Source organism: Corvus cornix, chromosome 2 (genome assembly GCF_000738735.6).
Source record: "Corvus cornix cornix isolate S_Up_H32 chromosome 2, ASM73873v5, whole genome shotgun sequence".
In the NCBI taxonomy this organism is placed as follows: domain Eukaryota; kingdom Metazoa; phylum Chordata; class Aves; order Passeriformes; family Corvidae; genus Corvus; species Corvus cornix.
The window spans coordinates 125215039-125233647 of record NC_046333.1 but is presented as its reverse complement, the minus strand read 5'-3'; the positions used below and the strand labels follow the sequence as shown (position 1 = coordinate 125233647).

Sequence of the window (18609 nt, the reverse complement as noted above, 5' to 3'; positions counted from 1 at the left end):
TTGCTGTAGGAGGATGACTGGAAATACAGGGAAACAAACATAACCTAATGCAATGTTTCTAATGCTAAATAAACTTATAGTTTAATTATGTTTGTATATTATATAGTCACTTTTCCTGGGTGTCCTTGCCACCATGCATCATAATTTGCATTTTCTGGGAAAAAGAATTTATACTGCACTCATATGTATATGTTCTTCATAAGCAGCTTTTTTGTCTGTATTGACAGGTCTCACCAACCCATAATCGTCCTGCAGGGAGTGGAGAGCAGAAACAGTCCCACACAGTTCTTTCATCACCGCCTAGAGTAGCATTTGGCTTGAGGTATGGGACCATTAGCTGCTGCTGACACACCACAGCCTCCCAACCTGGAGGGCATTCAGTAAATAAGATCACAGTGGCCAGAGAAACAGAAAAAGCCCACCATCAGCCCTCATTGCAGTTCTCAGGCAGGTTCTTGCTGGAACTCTTCAAAGTAAGCGTTCAGAACCTATTTTTGCTACCATCAAAGGTAAAGTTCAGCTGCACTGTCTGGCTTTGCACTTTTCCCTGAACGGCTGGACTGTCTTATATGTTTATCACCCTTCAGTCAGAATGGTATTTGGCTTCAAAGGAATTATAAAGAACCCTGTCCTACAATAAATTAGATCAAGGCAAAGCTTTTTATGCCTTGTCTTCCTAGACATAAGATGCATTAATTTCCATTAAATCTAACTGATATTTGATCAGAATCTACTTTTAAAGTGTTCAAAAAAGTTATGTAAAAAATGAAACTGTAATGCTGAATTTCTTCCAGTAAAGAAACTCCTTATTTCTCATAGTTCTAAAGGTGACTGTAGCCTAAAATGAGACAAGAAGATTTCATGCTTTTCATTTTCTTCATGACTCTCAGATCATTGCATATGCTACAAACCAAACTTGGGATCTTCCCAGTTCATGGATTGTGCCCATTAATTAATGTTCAGTAATCAGAAAATGTGTGGGTATGCAAGAGAGGAATCATCAGGCAATTCCCATGCGTGCCATGCAACATGTAAAACAGGGATTAAACTGTTCTGTTGGTACAGTTACTTTATTTAAAGATGCCGGGACAGGTGGCATTGCTGTAGTGAACATTGGACTGCTTGGTGAAGCATTGCTCCTCAGGTTTGCTGGCTTGCGGTGTGTTGAATAAAAAAAATTCCATTTTAACAGTTACTTGGATCATTTTCTGAACTTGTGATCTTTTGAGTGTGGTTGAAAGATGGAAAACAGGACAGTTTTTACAGCTTTAAAAGCAGGTGCTGCCGACCTTGCTGGCTTTGGGGACAACAGAGAAGGTGCACACAAGAATGTGCTGCAAGTGAGAGCAAGGATTAAAACCTTCCACTCACTTTGCTGTTTTTCAGTCGATAAGCTCAGAGCAAACTGTGCAGGAAGGACCAGCAAGGTTAGGAGCTGGTAGCTTTTCTTCCCTTTGTCATTGCTGTGACCTGCTGGTGGTCAAGGTGTGCTGCTCTGAGCTATGCCAAATATTTTCACCACAGCTCTGCAGCACTTTAGCCTGACCTGGCCTAGCCTGTACTGTGGAACAGCTATGACTGCCCATTATGGCTTGGCACTTCATGTGGCTGAAGTATAATTTATCTAGTCCAGGTTTAGTTGCTGGCTAAAGTCAGGACTGTATGTTCCTGGGATCATCCCAGGAGCATAGGAGCAGGCTCAGCAGCTCGCTGCAGAGGCTGTGGAAGCGGGGCAAGGAGAAGGCCTGGTCCCTGTGAGTGGTGGGGTCGTGGCCATACATATGTCTGTCGCTTCATCAGCTCCCAGCTGGCACAAAAACAGCCCAAATCCTGCAAAAGACCCAGGGTTCTCTGCCTCCTGCACGCCATTGAGTTTGCTATCCTGGTCTTAGAGTGAAAAGCAAAACTACTAAAGCATCTTGTTAACGAGCTTCCCTTTCTCTCTGACAGGAAGCCTAGAGGGGAGGGGAAAAAGTGTCGGAAGGTCTATGGGATGGAGAACAGAGATATGTGGTGCACTGCCTGCCGATGGAAGAAAGCCTGCCAAAGGTTCATCGACTAACGATTGAAATTATGCAGACAATTTGGGGAGGGGGAGGACAACAGCAGAACCAGATTGCTGCAGCTGCACTGTATCACTTCCCATTTTCCCCTCCAGTGATGTGGTGTTGGGGGTTTTGGTTTTTTGGGGTGGTTTTGAGTTTTTTTGGTTGGGGTTTTTTGGTTGGTTTTTTTTTTTAGAGCTTTGTATTTCAAAATGAAGCACTTGTAGCCAAGGAGAAGCACTAACTAAAACCTGTGTGGAGCAATAGAGAAAAAACAAAAAAAAAAACAGCAAAGCCAAGACCACACAACAAAATCTGTCTCAGTAGGTTTGGAAACCAGAGCAGCTATTAGTGTTCTTCTGTAAAGAAAAGGAAAAAGTTGATTATTTTGCTAACTCTGAGCTGCTTGCTCCCTAGGATCATTTTTAACCATTTCAGTCTCTGCTGTGAACATCTGTATTTGCTAAACTGAACAATTTTTCTTTTCCTGAAACGAAGATCTCTTTTTGAAAGCTTTCTAATAAACACTTTAGAGTCATATAAGCTACAGTTTTCTCAACAAAAGCTGTACTAAGACTGGAGACTGCTAAATAATTCTCCTGATACAAATGATCATGATTATATTTTTGAAAAGGGGACGTGGGGAAGAGTTGGGATTTTCATTTGTTTGTTTATAGGAGAAAAGCAAAGTCTGATTTTGCAAGAAGGACAAGCAGCATTCCAGGAAGATGTTTAAACGAGGCACAGACCAGTGGAGTGGAACAAAGTAATTTAAGTACCAAATTGGATTTTGATCCTCTGGAGGAAGAAGAGCAGCAATGGCAAGTCACCAGCAGATACTGTCACGAGAAGTTTGAGGGAAGAAATCGGTGATGCTTGATTGAAACCCGCAAGAATACAAGGGGGCTCCAGTAGCTTTTCTTACTATTCTCCCCTTTCTGAGGGGGGGTGAACAGTTGGACCAGCACAGCTGTTGCTGCAGGAGGCCTGTGAAGAACTCGTAAATGCAGCCACTAGGATTATCTGTAATACCTAATTCAGGGACACGATCCAGCCCAGCAGTTCTGCTTTTGCTTCCCTTTCTCTTATTTGAGAGATTGTTGTTAAGATAATGGTTTGTTCAGCTTTTACTTTGAAAGCTACTAAGATTGATTTGAAGCAAAAAATTGGTAGAGAAAAGAAAATACCCCCTTCCCACAACATCATCTCAGAAAAAGAAGTACAACAGCAAAGGAGCAACATATTTGTGGTAAAAGACCATTTCTTAACTCATTTTGATATATGAATTAACAAGTTTCTCTACTTGCAGTACTTGGATTGATTTGGGTACTTCAGTTTCTCTGTCCATTAGGAAGTATACACTGGAATGCGGCAGCCTGGTGTTCTGTGTCCACTTGTATAAAATCCTGTTAATTAATGATTATTTCAATGAAAAAATAAAGGAAGGATTTACTAGGAAATGAATGTATATGGCGAAATAATACTTGCCTGTTAAAGAAAACAAGACACCTTAAAAAAATCAAAGACACAGAAGCAAAACTTTGTCTATTAATAGAGGCATGAAGGGCCACAAATGCCCAGGTTATTTTTTTTCATAGCATTTGAACTAACTGAAATTAGACCAAATCTTTTTCTACTTTTTTTTTTTTTTTGATTGTCTAAGCTGGCTCATTCTCACAACAGGACTTTTAAGTATCTAAACAACTTTCTAAAATCTGGTCCAAAGTTCACTTGATAGCTTTATTAAGTGTGCAGCACTGCTTGTGTCTGTGTAAAAGCACAAAATAACAATGCAGTTGTTTGGAATACACACCGTGGATTCCATAAGGTAGTACTGAAAAGAAGAAGCTATAATAGGAGCTACTGAAGGTTATCATCTGATTCTCTGTGAACAAGTTAATTGGGCAATCAGGTGCCTAATTTGAGCGTGCTATTTCTGCAGTTATTTACAAATTGTGTAATTTACATGCACAAGTGGCAAGATACGCTTGCATGCATGCAATTACTTGATTTTTTTGCCCAATTGTGTTCTCTAAGTCATTAAAAAAAAAAAGACTCTGAAATCCAGTAAGACCCTTAGATATATACACGAGTGTTTATGAGTATTTTTGTATGTGTGTATGTGTATATACGTGTAAAACTATATATATTGTATAGTTTTATATGTGTATATAAAATCTGAAATGACCAGGGAGAAGAAAGATTGTTTTCTTTACAAATAGAAAAAAAAAGACACTAAGAGTCAGTGGAGATACATAGACACTGTATTATCTTCTTTCCTCTTAGTAAAACGTGGGTTTTCTTTACGTGTTGTATTTTTTCAATTTCCAGAGTAAAATACCTCATAGTAATTCATAGACATTTTATCTTCAAACACTGGGCTTGCTGATGGTGTACTTACTTTGATAGAACTTTAAAAATTTGGGACTTTCCCAAGATACTCCTGCCAATTTGTTCCCTGCCTCCCATTTTTACAAGCACTCCAAGACTATAAAGCATTCCGTAATTAATTTGACTGTTGTTGGACTAACAGTATTTGCCTATATATTTGTTGTTCACCTCCTTTTTGCTTTGGAGGATTTTTTTGAAAATAATGTATCGGATTGTATATGATTTCTGTAATGTCATGGCATTGTGAGCACCTTTCCCGAGGGCACTTTACAGATTATTGTAATAAGATTATTCTTTATAAATTTCTGCACAGAAGAATGGTTTTGTTGCCAGACCAGATTGCCCTCTGATACAAATTGGATATGGATTACATAAGGGACTAAAGCCACAAACCATTAAAACAGGAGAGAAAGATGGTGTTAACAAGGCAGAGAACAGAAGGTATTGATAAATCCTGCCAGGACAAAGTTAAATTACCAGTATTTTTACACAACCTTTAATCAGTGCTTTATTAAATCAGTCTTGGATCTTGTGGCTGTGGCATTTTGATTCATACATAGGCACTTGTCGAGGTACCATGCCTGAACCAAGGCCGGCAATAGCGCGACGGCCCGGCTGCCTGGCCCTGCGCAAAGTGTTCTGCAGTTGCTTTGTGCTTTGAACTCCAATTAATTCATGTTGCACAAGCAGTTCAGCACCTGCTGAGATCCCCTTTGTGATCCTCACACAGCCAGCAAGAACAGAGCCTTCCTTCTGCTGGCAGTACTGATCATAGTCTGGAGTAATCTCTTCCATTTTTTCAGTCTCTTGCTTCTGTGTTGCTTTGGGCTGTGTCTCTGTCCTGACTCCTGATTTATCTCACACTTCTGCACCGACTTCTCCAAAACAGTCAGATTTCTTTGATCTCCTGAGGAAGAGCTAGCCTTCAGGCTCTGGTCATTCACTGTCTTTACTACATGCCAGTTCCGGTTTTCAGTTTCTCTGTGGGAGGTAGGTCATTGTCTCTGGCCCCCCAGAGAAGTCCTGAACATCATGCAGTCTCTATGTGCTACAGGGATTTGGACGTGGATTTATCTATGTCAAGAGCCAGAACTTGATATAAAAATGTAAGGATCTGTGTTATTGTTAATAGTATTGATGTTGGTAACAAAAATTGCCAACATCAGTATCAGAGTGGAGATAAACTGTATTGATCCCAAATATTCCTTAGGAGTTTCCATGTTAGAACAAAACTATTTCCCAGTTCCCCATCCACCCCATCCCTCAAAAGATCTGGAAAATGAGATAATTTTAGAAGTGGGAAATTTTAATGGCAATTTTTAATGTTGACTGTGCTCCAGCTGCTCCTCTATGAGGCTATTGAACATTAAAACTCAGATCATTAGTCATAAAACGGTTTCCACACAAAACAATGTGCCTGATTCTCTAGTGCCTTGCACAAATGCAGCAGGATATACAAGATGCAAAGTGAGTAAAACGTCTTCTGTTCCAATTTGCAAGTTTACACTTTTAACCAATACCAGTCATCACCTAGCATGTACCTGTTGGCAGGTCAGCCCTGCTTGTGTGAATAAGCTGAGCAGAATGCCTGTCTGTCCAGTTACTTTCCCAGATCCTTAGCCTGGTATGAGTGTTAGCTGTCTATCTACAAGTTCCTTGCAGCCATTGGCTATTGCCAACGTCACCATCTTTATTCCTTCTCCCTTTCATTTTTCACAAGAATGACTAGATAAGCAGCACAACAGGAGGCAAAGCTTTAGCCAAAGGCTCTTGTAGAACCTGCATGTTAGATTCCAGCACCGTGCAATGTCCCAGATGTTCTTGGCACTAATTTTATTTCGTCATTCATTCTGATCCAGTACATTGGGATGGTTTTCTATTGGTTGCTGTGGCCTGGGACCAGCTAAAATGGCCCTGTCAAGAATCCGGGACAATCACTGTAAGAATGGCAATACAAAGTGATTTCTTTCATCTCCTGCCTGTGTATATGTTGGAACATATCTCAGAAACAAGGCATGGAATTAGAGGCTTGCTAGCCATTTGCAGAGATGTTGGAGGTTGCCACTGAGGCTTCCTTCTGTTGGTTCAAAGTTGGAGGCATCTGCTGGAGAAGGTTGTGCTGCACCTTTTCTTAGAAATATTTTGATACAGAAACGCTTGTAAAGTCTCATCTTGATCTTATATTTTATTCAATCTTCCTGTGAGGTGGTAGCACTGGAACTGAGCAGTAAGGAGTTTGGGCTTTAATCTGCATTTGTCAGGATTTTTCTGGTAGATAACCAGGCAGTTGTAAAGTATCATAGTGTAGATTTTATTCTAATGTAAAGTCAGCAGAGTTTTATGGTACCTTTAGAAAATACCTAGAAGGAAGTAATGGGCAGAAATCAAGCTGAGGGTTTAAATACACTCTCTGTCTGCTAGATGGGAGCAGCCTTTCTTTGCATCCATATGGAGCTGGAAAATCTTCAAGATTGCGAAACAGCCGATGTACACCTATACTTGAGAGTGCCCACTTGAACTGCTCGTTCCATCTTGAACTACAGTGCTTTCCCTCTGACCGTGCTCTCACTTCTATCCAAATGCAGGAATTAAGGAGGTGTGTGTCTTCACTTGCAACTTTCTGAGTTTATTCCTCAATATAGAAAACACTCATCATGTTCTTTGTGCTTCACGCAGGCCACTTGTAACAGCAATGCAGAAAGACCCTGCGAACAGAAGTCAGCCTGTTTCTGATGGCACCAGGCAGAAGAAAGTACAGGTTGCTCTGGTGCTTGCTCACACTCACAGCAAGAATTCGTTCAGTTGATGAAATAGAAGGGAATAGATAAATTTATTAACAAGCCAGTGTTCTTGTGGTTTTGGACACAACACCTATAATGTTTCTCCTCCTGTGTTTGAATCTGAATGTGGGATCTCTAATGCACCCTTGAGGGAAATAAAATGAGCAATGTAAATGCTCTTTCAGCATTAAATCTGAATTCTTCATGTAATTAAAATCTAAAGATGGACTTGAACATTCTAAAATGTTTGAGTGTTGGTATTTACTGTTTGCCAGTCCTCTTAGAGATTCAGGTTTGATTCTGGAGTCCTTATCGTAGTATGTGATACCCAGTATCGATTAGTACGTGATGTGTAATGGCAATGGCCAGATAAACAAAAGTTACTAAAAACTTGTTGTTTGTTAAAAACTGCCTCTGGAAGACAGGAAAAAAGAAAATAGTTAATAGAGATTTCCTCAGGGAATGTGAGAGGGCTGTAAAGGCAGGATGCAAGTTTATTTGAATGGAAGATGGCTAAGAAAATGATTTTTTTTTTCTATTTTAGGCAAAATTAAAAAAGCAATATTTCACTACTTGAATTCTTAAAATTAGAATGAAGCACTAATCGATGAACATGATCTTAATGCTGTAGCTTAGGAAGTTCCGAATAAAAAAAAATATATAAAAATACAGAAAATTAGCTTGAACCATAACCTAATTTTAATGTAAATCTATACATTTGTGTAAATCTTTTCAGGATCTACTGTAAATATAAAGGCTTCTTGTCTATAAAGTTGCTTGGTCAAAACATGCTTTGTCTATAATTGAATTACTTCTTACCAAATGACTACAGCAAGCAAAAAAGCAGTATGTTAGCATGATATCCTGGAGAGTTGTGTGTTGCACTTTGCAAAGGGCTAATTCTACATGAACTTAAAACATGTCAATGCATATTTTTTGTTATATCTGCAAAGGTATCAGCTTCAGTAAACCCAAGGTTTTGAGCCGTGCTATCTAGGATTTTGAAATTTTGCAAGTTTTGCAAATTCTCAATTTTGCTTTGTTTTTACCCAGAAAAATGCTATTGGATCCATAATAATTTTTTCCTATCAACCCTTTTTCCTGTGTCCAGGCACTCTGTTTTGCAGCTTCCCAAATGTGTATACTGAAGTGAATAAAAATCAGCATCTTCAGTATTAGGACCTACAAATGTAAATAGCATTTACATCGTATCAGAATTTTTAGTATCAGTGTTTAACTGTGGTAATTAATTCTTAAAATGATGCCAACAAATCTTGCAGGGAGGAGGAGCACATAGTCTATAAATTAGGAAGTATGACTGCACAGATGATGAACTGCTGGTATTACAAGAATAAAATGTAGGCTTCGGTTCATCAGAGCACTCGAGTATGTGTTTACCTCCACTTGTGGAGTTTCTTGATGAGACTCCTTGTGTTTCTGAAGTTTGGCACACAGTTTTGAGCTCCTCTGAAATCAGGCCATGGCAAGAGCAGATACTCCTATAGCTTTGTCTGAAATACACACTTTGTGAGACAATCTACCTTTTCCTGGGTTTATGCAGTTTATCTTGTGTTTAGAAGACCAGACAAATTTAGAGAATTCTTTTTTTATTACAATTTTTTGCATTGCAAAAGGGAAGGTAAGAAAGAGACAAGCTCAGCTGTACGTTTCATCATGTGAAAGCATTGGTTAAGTTTGTAAAAGATGTGTATTTGACATCAAGCTCAAAGAAGCTTACTTGATTACATTGAAAAAAAGATGCATGATAAGCAGATTATATTAAATAAATTTCTCTTGTTCCATCAGAATTCCCTGTACACTCAACACTCCTCCAGGCAACTGGAGGCATAGGAGCTCTGAGTATGCAAGGAAATAAGTGAGTTTACTTAAAAACTTGAGGAATACTATGTTTTTAAGCCACAAATGATGTTGCCTATGTGTAGTTTTTAGTATTAGAAGAAAATAGACAGTAGCCTTATTAACCAGGTGCAATACTTACAAAGGGCTAAATTAGGGAAACAAGTGATGTGTGTCTGTACATCACTGCGAATGTGCACTCTCTGAAAACTGACTTTTATGGCACTGGGATCTTAATACCTCTCTGAAATGATAATGTTGGTATAATTTTATGACTGTTTATAATACATTATGAAACAGGATTTGGGAATTCCTGAGAACCAAAAGGAGGAGGGGGAAATTGTAAATCACATAGACTAATGGTATGTTATTTTACATGACAAAAGTAAACTAAAACACCTTTACAAAGCCATACAAATTCTGGATTATTGAAAGAAAAAAATCTACTCCCCTTGGTTACAGAGATAGTTTAGTCTGAAATTTCCTTTGATTTGTTTCTTGCATTTTCTCAAAGGTTTGGGTTTGGTTTGGGGGTTTTTTTGTATTCTGATGGTGAAAACATTCCTAAATTACCAGTATTTGGCTTAAATGGTATTATTTTGAAAAAAATACTTTTAAAATTGAGTTCTTCATGATACTGTACAGTTTGAATGAGATCATGCAACATGATCTGCTCCAGCTTAAGTAGAGAGTTCATACAAGCAGAAGATTGTAGGAAAAGATTGCACTGAGGATTCATTGTTCAGTCACGAGAAAGATCTGAATGATCAGACTAAAAGCTCCACTCACGTATTTCTTCTCTCTATCTGCACTGCAGGGTTGATGGTAATACAGGCTGCCAAGTACAGTGTATCTGGCTATCTCACCCCTGTTCGGGGTTTTTTTTTTGCTGATAAATAATGAAATACACATAATCTTCCCGTCTATCTCTCTTCCTGTTTTTGTCTTGTGCTCTGAGTCCAGAATTAGCTGAAAGACAGAAATAATCAGGTCTGTTGAGCAGAGGTTGTTTGGTTCTTTCCCTGATTGACTGACTTCTAACAAAGGGCCAAAGTACAAACACAGAGACGTTAGTCAAAAGAGGCTTCTTCCAGTCAGGCAAGACCTGAGGAAAATTGCTCAGATTTGGATCCCAGTATGAGGAAAGTAGTCTTAAGCAGTCAGTTACAGAAGTTCTGTGGTTGATTTTTGGTGTTTGGGGCTTTTTTGGTAAATTACAAGTCTGATAAAAAGTCTTACTGCATAATTAAGAGCAGAATGCAGATCTCATTGTAATGAGCTGAGCCCTTGAAGCAGTACAGGTTTTCTCAGGAGAGTTCCAATTATTCCCGTGAATGATTTCATTGACATGGGCTGCTGACACAGGTAATGGTTGTAGAACAAAGGCACATGGGTTTTCCTCTGTGAGCTTTCTGCTGGAATTGGGAGTGTGAAATTGGGAATCTCCCTTTCTGAGGGCTTGAGAACTGTGCATTCGGCTTTGTGAGAGGGATGGATACAGTGCAGGGCTCTTGAAAGAGTTTCTAGCAATACCAGAGGGGCAGTATTCTGGATGTGTTACTTAGTGACAAATTTAGGAGCTGTTAGGCAGGTGGTATTCAGCCTGTAATTGTCCTACTGATACCAGCCCCAGGGAGAAGGGGGTTTCTCAGTATGGGATCCAGGCAGCCAGCCTGTGTGAAGTGAGTCACCGCCATAATCTGTGTGATGTTGGCTCAAGTGCTGCCTTGCTGTGTCCAGCTTGAGAGAGGTTGGTTATCTGCATGCATTCGTGACATGTTCATAGTACAGAACACTCTTTCGAAGAGAGAGAATCTCTTTTTCAGTGATTAAAATAAAACTATGGTATAACTTCTATGTTGCAGAAAGTCACTGAGTAAGCCACAGCATTGTCAGACTTTGAATCAGACATAGTTGTTTCCCTCCTTCCAGAGCCATGCTGCATCTCCTGTGGGGGCTCTCACCGAGCCCTGTAACTTTAACCAAGTTTTTCCCAAAGATTTTCTGGAACGCAGCACTGAGCCCTAAACCAAGTTTGACCCCCAGGTAAACGAAGCTCTTTCCAACTCTTTCCCAACTCTTAGACTTCCTAAGTTAGTGTTTTATTAGTAGACCTTTATAAAGGGGACATTGCCCCATGACTTTCCTTTGGCATTTCTAACACGGCACCATCCAGTGCTGCGTTTGCAAGGAGCCAGACATTATCTTGGTCAGTCATGGGGTTTGGCATTTTTTACATTTAGACCACTGCATTTTGCCTCCCACTGTAGTTCCACAGCAGGTTATGGTGACATAAGCTTGTGCTACTGTTGAAAAAGTTCTTTCTACCCCCAGCAGAGATATTTCCAGAGAGAAGTCTCCTGAGTTGTGCTGGCTTGATCCAGTCCTGTAAGTGTAGGTCTGTATAAAATGCTAGATAGCTTACGGCCTGCTGGGTTTGTGCCTCTGCTCTTTCATGTGGCAGGCATGGTAATACTGTCTTTATCCCACTCTGTCTTGTCTGGAGTCTCATTAAGGACCTGAACTTGCACATACTCCTACAGCAGCAAGCTCAGGAGAGCTCCACTTATGGCTGGAGGCATTGATTTTGATATGAAATGAAATATATAATGGAAAAGAGAGGAGTTAGATCAATAATTGTACGTGCAATGAGTCTTAAAACTACATCTTAACTGCACCGTGGTTTTGCTAAGCAGATATTGGAGGAATTAAAGGACATGAAAAACAACCTTACTGGACCTTGCTCCTCCCTGGAACCAGTCTGGAATTATTCACAGTAGTCTCAGGACCTGCAAGGTTCATTAAGGGGCTGGGAAGTCATGACCTCTGTAGGTCTCTGTGCTACAGGGAACCGGGGTACACTTCTTACCCAGACATGGTAGCAAATAGGAAAGGTCCTCAGCTGCTTTGCTAGTGCAGTTTTTCGTCCTCTTTTTTATTACGGCATCAATTTAATAGTGATGGGAATGCTGGGCAAAAGGTAAAGGGTCATCAGGTAACTGAAGAAAGAGGACCATCAGCATCAATTGCACTGTGGGGTTTTTTAACTCTCTGAAAAAACAAGCATGTTTTCTTGTCCCCTATTATTCATATTATCTCATGTAAGAAAAGTATTTCCATCATAGAAAGGGAGTGAATTTAGCACAGGGTAAGCAGCTGTAGGGAACTAAAAACCCAGTTGCCCAGTTTTTATGAGTAGGGGATTTCTAATACATTCTGCTTGCAGTAGGCTGCAGTATTTAGATCTACACATCCTTTTATCTTGCTTCAGTCACAAAAGAGCCCACATACATTGTTCTTCCTTTGTTTCCTATCAAATCTTGTTTCAGAGAGTATAAAGTAAACTTCTTTTTTAAAAACCAATTTTTTCTGAATTATTTTTAGAACCAGAACATTTCCTCTTTGACTTCAGTATAAAATTACTGAGCTTTAAGTTGCTCTGCATTGCACTTTATATGTTTTTTTCACTTTCTGGGCCATGTATTTTTGATACACAAAACAGTAAAGGTTTTATTAATCTAGTTTTAACTTGAAATTAACCATGAAACTAAGATGCTTTTATAAAAATGCAAGTTCCATAAAATACAGTAATTAATCTTTTTGGGTCAGAGACATTTTTTAATGATACATGGAGAAATACTATAGCTTCTGAAATTATTTATCATTTTGTAAGTTCAATACATTAATGGATATCACGGTTTAAAGTGGAATGTGAATAAGGAGGAGGCAAAGTTCTAGACAGTAGATTTCCTTATATGCAAAACCTACATTAGTTTAATTGGTAAGGGTTTAAAAAAATAGCCTTATCTAGTTTAAAGAAGTGTAAAACTGCTTAACAGGCAAGTTTAAAATGCCAAGAGTTCATAGAAGTTTGGAAATGAGTTTAACAGAAGCAGCCAGGAGCTGTGTTTTTCCCCATGCTGGCACAGCACTGTGCAGTGGGCAGCCTGCGAAGCCCCTGGGCTCTGCAGGGGCTGAACTCATGCCAGTACAGGGCACCCGCAGAAGCTGTAGGAGAGTATGGATTTTCCTGCTTTAAACAGCACCTCTCCAAACCTGCAGGCCCACTGCCAGGTTGGAAATAGTATTTCCATTTGGTTTTTCCTGACTTTATCCCCACTAGTTTTGGGAACTAGTGTCCTAAAGACAATCCTCTTGTTCCTAAGTGAGTGGATGAACTCGTCTTCCCCCTGGTTTTGGTGTTAAGCTTACAGCACTCACACTATTGCACGTAGTTTATCTTAATTTGTAGATGCCAGTTCCACCATTGTAAACAAAGAACGTCTACTCTGCCCCAGCACAGAGTCCTTTTAAATTTTGTGGAGTATGTGGAAAAATAAAGACCAATTTGACTTTCACTTTGACCAAACTCTTTATTCCTCCATCCTTGCAAAAGCTCCTAGTTGGCCACCTCCCAGGGAGCCCAGTTCCTTTTCAGAGGCTGCCAGACATTCTGATCATTTCTACATCCATAGGTAAAAGCTGCTCAAATAGCCTGGGTATAGTTTTCACCTTGGACTGCAAATGTGTCACCTTGCCATTTGTCCTTCCAGGGACCACCGGGAGTCCCTGGAGCAAGGCAAGTGCACTGCCAGTGTTGTGCAAACCTTGTGCTTCGCATCAGTGATAGCTGTGCTGAGGAGAAGCATGGACTGATGGCACCTGTCCATCCTACCAGAGACGTGAGGGCTGCACAGCATGGCTCAGCTCTTGGAATTACAGGGAAAATTAAGCTTAAAACCTTTGTAGTAAGCACTGGGTGTCTCTGAAAACTCAGTCCATGTTCAGCTGAGGAACAAGAGCAGTGGCAGGCCCTCTCCAAGGTCGTGCTCTGTCAGCACAAGAAACAGCTCCGTGGCCCAGGTGGTTGTTGTATTTCCATGTATGTTTGAAGGAAGGCTTAGGAAGGAGGACTTGTAGATGCTATTCCTTTGCAGTCTGGTTTGATTCTGCCCTCTGGGGGCAGCCTGTGGGCCGGCGCAGCACCTTTAGATCAGGGGCTTCCACTGACAGTGACTTGCACATAGCAAAAAAACTGTTTCTTATAAGAAGCAGATGATTTTATCTTTCTTACAACATCAAAACCACAAAATGCCACCGTGCACACCTTTGTCAAACTCTCGCAGTCCCCTGTAGCACCAGCAGCTGGGGAGAACTCGAGAATTCAGAGGACCTTGGCCATAACTCTTCAAAAAGCCTCTGCAGTCCACTGAAAATAATTTAGTGCTGGATCAAAGCCACACAGACTTGGGCCCTCCAAAACTCCTCTGAGAATTTTGCTGTTATTTCGCATTAAAAAAAGTGTTAAAATCTTTGTGTCAGCATATGAGTCAATTCTGCCTGCTGAACCAAGAGTACTTCCAATGGACTTCAGATATCTAGGGAATCATTCTCAGTACAAGTCAGGACACTCCAAACATTTCAGTTGTTTTTCTTAAATTAACATTTGCAAAATTAGCAGTGTGCATAGTAATGCCTAAAAGTCGATGAAAATAATTGAATGACTACTGAATTCCTGATTTGCTAAGCACAAGCTTCTGAGTTTTATTAACACACAAAACCAGCTTTGTACAGAGTAATTTTTAAAAATAGAGAAGGTTTGTTTTTTTCTCAAGTTACTCAAGCAGTTCAGGTAATAAATAATTTGTTTCTGGTCAATGTATTTTACAGTGAGCAAATCTCATCTTCTTGCACTTCTAATATTCATTGCTTGTATGGAAAAAAAATCTTCACTACTTTTCCATTTCCCAGTGAATGATTGGTTCACTAAGCAACAGGCCATTGCTGTTGCAATTCTTGACTTCAGATTGCAGAATATGCTTAGGTAACTTTAGTCTTGTTCATATGAGTCCTGGTTATCTGATTATTACTTTTTTTCAAGCTTCAAAAATGCTTTTGTGTAGTTTCCATAGATATGGTTGAATAAAAGTTGCAAGGAAGAATCTAAGTCAAATGCTAAGTAAAAATCAAGTATGTGAAACAAACATGAAGATAAAGAAAGTATAATGAGCAAAGTCAATCCATTGCTGAATTAAATGTTTATAGAACATGTTGATTAGCAGAAAGTAGTGATCTTTGTTGAAGTTACATTTAGCAGCAGACCACTGTGTTTTAGTGTCAGAAGTGACAAAGCAATTTTTCCTCAGAAAAAGTGCAAATGGAAAACAACATTAAAATAGATCGTTTAGACCAAGATTTTTTCAATTTAAGCCCATCCTGCCTGGTACATTACTGTTGTATGTTCAGGGATGCTCAGGACAACAGACATTCCTCATGGGAAGCAGCTAGGTTCCAAAGTGTCAACTAAATGAAAGGAAAGTGAGCAAACTCATAGGATTTTCTCAGTACTAGCTCAGCTATTGCAAAAAAAGACCAAAAAACCCAAAACAGCAAAAAAGCACTACTCACTACTGAACTAGAATTTCAGCAGTTTAAAAGAACCATGCTTTGATCTAGTTCACGCACCATAGCTAAACCCAGGTTTCTGTTGATTTGCCTGTTTGTCTTATGGGGCTTTTACTTCTTAACGATCCTCAAAGCAGGGTCTGTCATTACTGAGATGACCACGGTTGAATAGAAATCTCTTGAAATCCTGAAGTACATGATTAGAGAAACAACAGACTTGAAATGGAAAACTAGTTAAAATTATCCCAAAAAAGCAAAAAGAAAAGTTAATTCTCTTGTTTGGGAAATGCCATTCAGCTACCATTGACTCCCAGGCTGTGTGTTTAACTGACATCATGTAGCTTTGTCAGCTCACATTTTTGTTAAAAGCAGATGGTGAATAAACTACATAGCAAAGGACCTTCCTTTGGTCTTTGTAAATGAATGTATACATACAAACTATGCATTTTCACACAGCTGCATACTGTATCTTCACTCAGTTCAACCTTTCCCCTAGCTTAGAAACCCCCAGACTTTAGGAGCTGAAGGTGCTCCCATCTCCTTTTGCATATATTTGTCTCCTGTCTTGTTTCTGCTCTCCAAAAACCTTAGATGCAGGACAGTGGAATGCTGAGCTGCACAGCCCAAGGAGCAGAGTTGCTGGGGACCTGTGGCCAAGGCAGGGATCTGCCATGCTCTGGGGGACCATTTTGGGCTCCCAGGCCCAGCATGGCCAAAGGCAGAGCCGTGGTATTTGTGCTCCCTGTGCCAGACCTGCTCCGGCCCCAGCACCTCTTGCACTCTGGCTCGGCATCCTGGGCGCTGGGGCAGCCGAGCAGGACGAGCAGCTGCTCTCACACGGGGTCAGGAGCAGTCTGCAGCCACACTCGGTCCAGCTGAGCCAGGGAGAGGCCACTGCCCCTGGGCTTGCAGACACCATCCTCCCCCTTGGGACAGCCTTTCCAGCCACCCCAGCAGCCCCATTTCCTTCTGACCATCACTTCCCCACAGTGCCCTGCAGCACTTGTGAGGCAGGGATGGCTCCTCAGGGGTTGTGGTCTCGCTGCTGAGACCTGCTGCCCCAGGTAATGCAGTGCTCAAAATGCTCCGCCCCTTCATCCTAATCACTGGTGGACTTCGGGGCTGGGATGTGCAAGGGACGAAGGATCAGAGCTTGGGTTTAGTGTACCTTCTGCTGGAAGGGAGCAGGAAAGATGGCAAATGGATGTCTTGTTCTTGTAGCTGGTATAATTATATAAAGGAAAAAGATACTGCATGCAACATTTCTTACTTAAATTTTGGGTTGTTGCTGTAATGTACATCAGCCCAGTCTACTCAATGAATGAAGTGTGTTTCTTATGCGTTATCCTACAGGAAGAAAGACCAAAAAAGTAGAAGTAATAAGAATATCCTTGCTTTAGAATAAAGCAAGCATGGACTCAACAACGAAGAAAGATTTTGTTTATATGCAAACTGTTGAAATATTTGATAACAGTATGAAGGCAGTCATATTCTTATGTATCCAGAGATTTGCACTCATCTAGGTTATGTTTAATTGAAAAAATATTTTTGCATTATGTATTTGTGTTTGAGGGGCTAAGTCTTTAATTTTATATTCTTTACAAGAATTAGTGTGGCAATTGTGTTTTTCCATTTACTGAGCTACCTGCCCATGCTAGCTGTTCATTTGCATAAAGAATATTTCCACTACTTCAGAGGTTTTTGGATTGTTGGATTGTTGTTTTCAAAGGGAGCCTGCCCCAGAGGGTTCCACAGGGTTGTCCAGTGTGAGTGGGAGGCTCTCTGGAGCAGGGGGTCACCCTTACCAGGACGTGGCCTGGCACTGCAACAGACACACACGGATTCATTGCCCTGCAATCTGCAACTGCCCGGTGGGCCTGGGGTAGCTCCAGCTGCAGTCCCTCAAATCAAAGCTCTGACTGACTCTGTCAGTCCTTCGCTGTCACTTACTATCACAAAGTTAACTTCTTACAACGAGAAAGAGCTTCCAACTCTGGCACTGATGGAAATACTGAATACTTTTAATATATATATATATATATATTTGGAAAGTATTTGAACAAAGTGTTTTGTCTTTTTTTATACAACTTTTAGCCAAATAGAAGAATTCTGATTATTACTTCTGTGGATACCTGTCCACCTGTAAATAAACTCATATATTCAGGTACATGAACCTGAAGAGAAAAAATAATAAAGACTGTTCAGGGGCTATGCGCTTTGCTAGCTCCTGGTTCCTTTGTACATAAGAGGTAACTGTTTAAATGTTGGGTGGGTTTTTTAAATTTACTTGTTGTTCCTCTAAAGAAAGAAGAAGAAAAAAAACTTTTGACTTTGTTTTCTCTTTTCTGAGTTAATACAAAGATTTTCTAACTTTTTACTGCAGAAATGGATAAATACCTGGTGCTAAGTGAACGTGAGTCAAACTGGCCATAGCAGACACACCGGTTAGAATGCACTTTTCCTGTGGCACACAATGTATTTTCTCAGAAGGGACTTTCAAAGGACTGTCAGATGTTTACATTTCTTCTTGTTGCCCCAAATAGTTTTGAATATTCAAATAACTTCCAAAAATAAAGTCATGGTCCATTACTGATGCGACAAATCCTTACATTTAAGTATCTACAACAGCTTTGTACAAATACCATTTTAGAGATAGTTGAAATATTGGGCTTTCATACTTTGTAATGCTTTGATGTGACAATAAATATGCTGTTGCTATCTAGTCTAACCTCATTGTAGACCTGTAACTCCCTGTTTCTGGTTATGTTATGAATTGCACTGGCTTGAATTCAGCCAAATACTGACTGTTCAGCTGAAATATTCCGACTGTTATGATGTCCACGAAACATTAATTAAATGCACTTGTATCTGACTACCATGGAGTATGTCAAATTATTCATGTAATAAATCCCTTGTGTATAACTTTTGTTAGTTGTTTATGTGAACTTCAGTTCTTTCACAGCCATGAATGCCTGTGCATCAACCAAGGACCAGCTGGAGTCAGTGATAACCTTTGCATCGACTTCATTATGAACAGGGTTGATGTTTAGACACTGTCAGCTAAGACACACAGGACCAGGGTGTTGAATTCTAAGTTTTGCCCCTGTGAATTTGAAGAGCAGCTTTTAGCT

The 18609-nt window shown here is 40.1% G+C and overlaps 1 protein-coding gene across 4 annotated transcripts in view; it reads left to right on the top strand.

The window, feature by feature from the left end:
• Positions 1–18405, top strand: part of ZNF704 (zinc finger protein 704) — a 104787-nt gene extending 86382 nt beyond the window's left edge. The window contains exons 8-11 of one of the 4 annotated variants that reach the window (XR_005601628.1): positions 228–322; positions 1951–2049; positions 2723–3294; positions 7113–18405. Coding sequence is in view for 1 of the 4 variants with exons in the window: in XM_039550163.1 (XP_039406097.1) it covers positions 228–322; positions 1951–2062 (207 nt within the window). In the remaining 3 variants the exon portion in view is untranslated. Of the gene's footprint in view, positions 1–227; positions 323–1950; positions 2335–2722 lie in introns of those variants that run through there. The other 3 variants (XR_005601626.1, XR_005601627.1, XM_039550163.1) reach the window with 3 other exon arrangements.
• Positions 18406–18609: the final 204 nt, after the last annotated feature.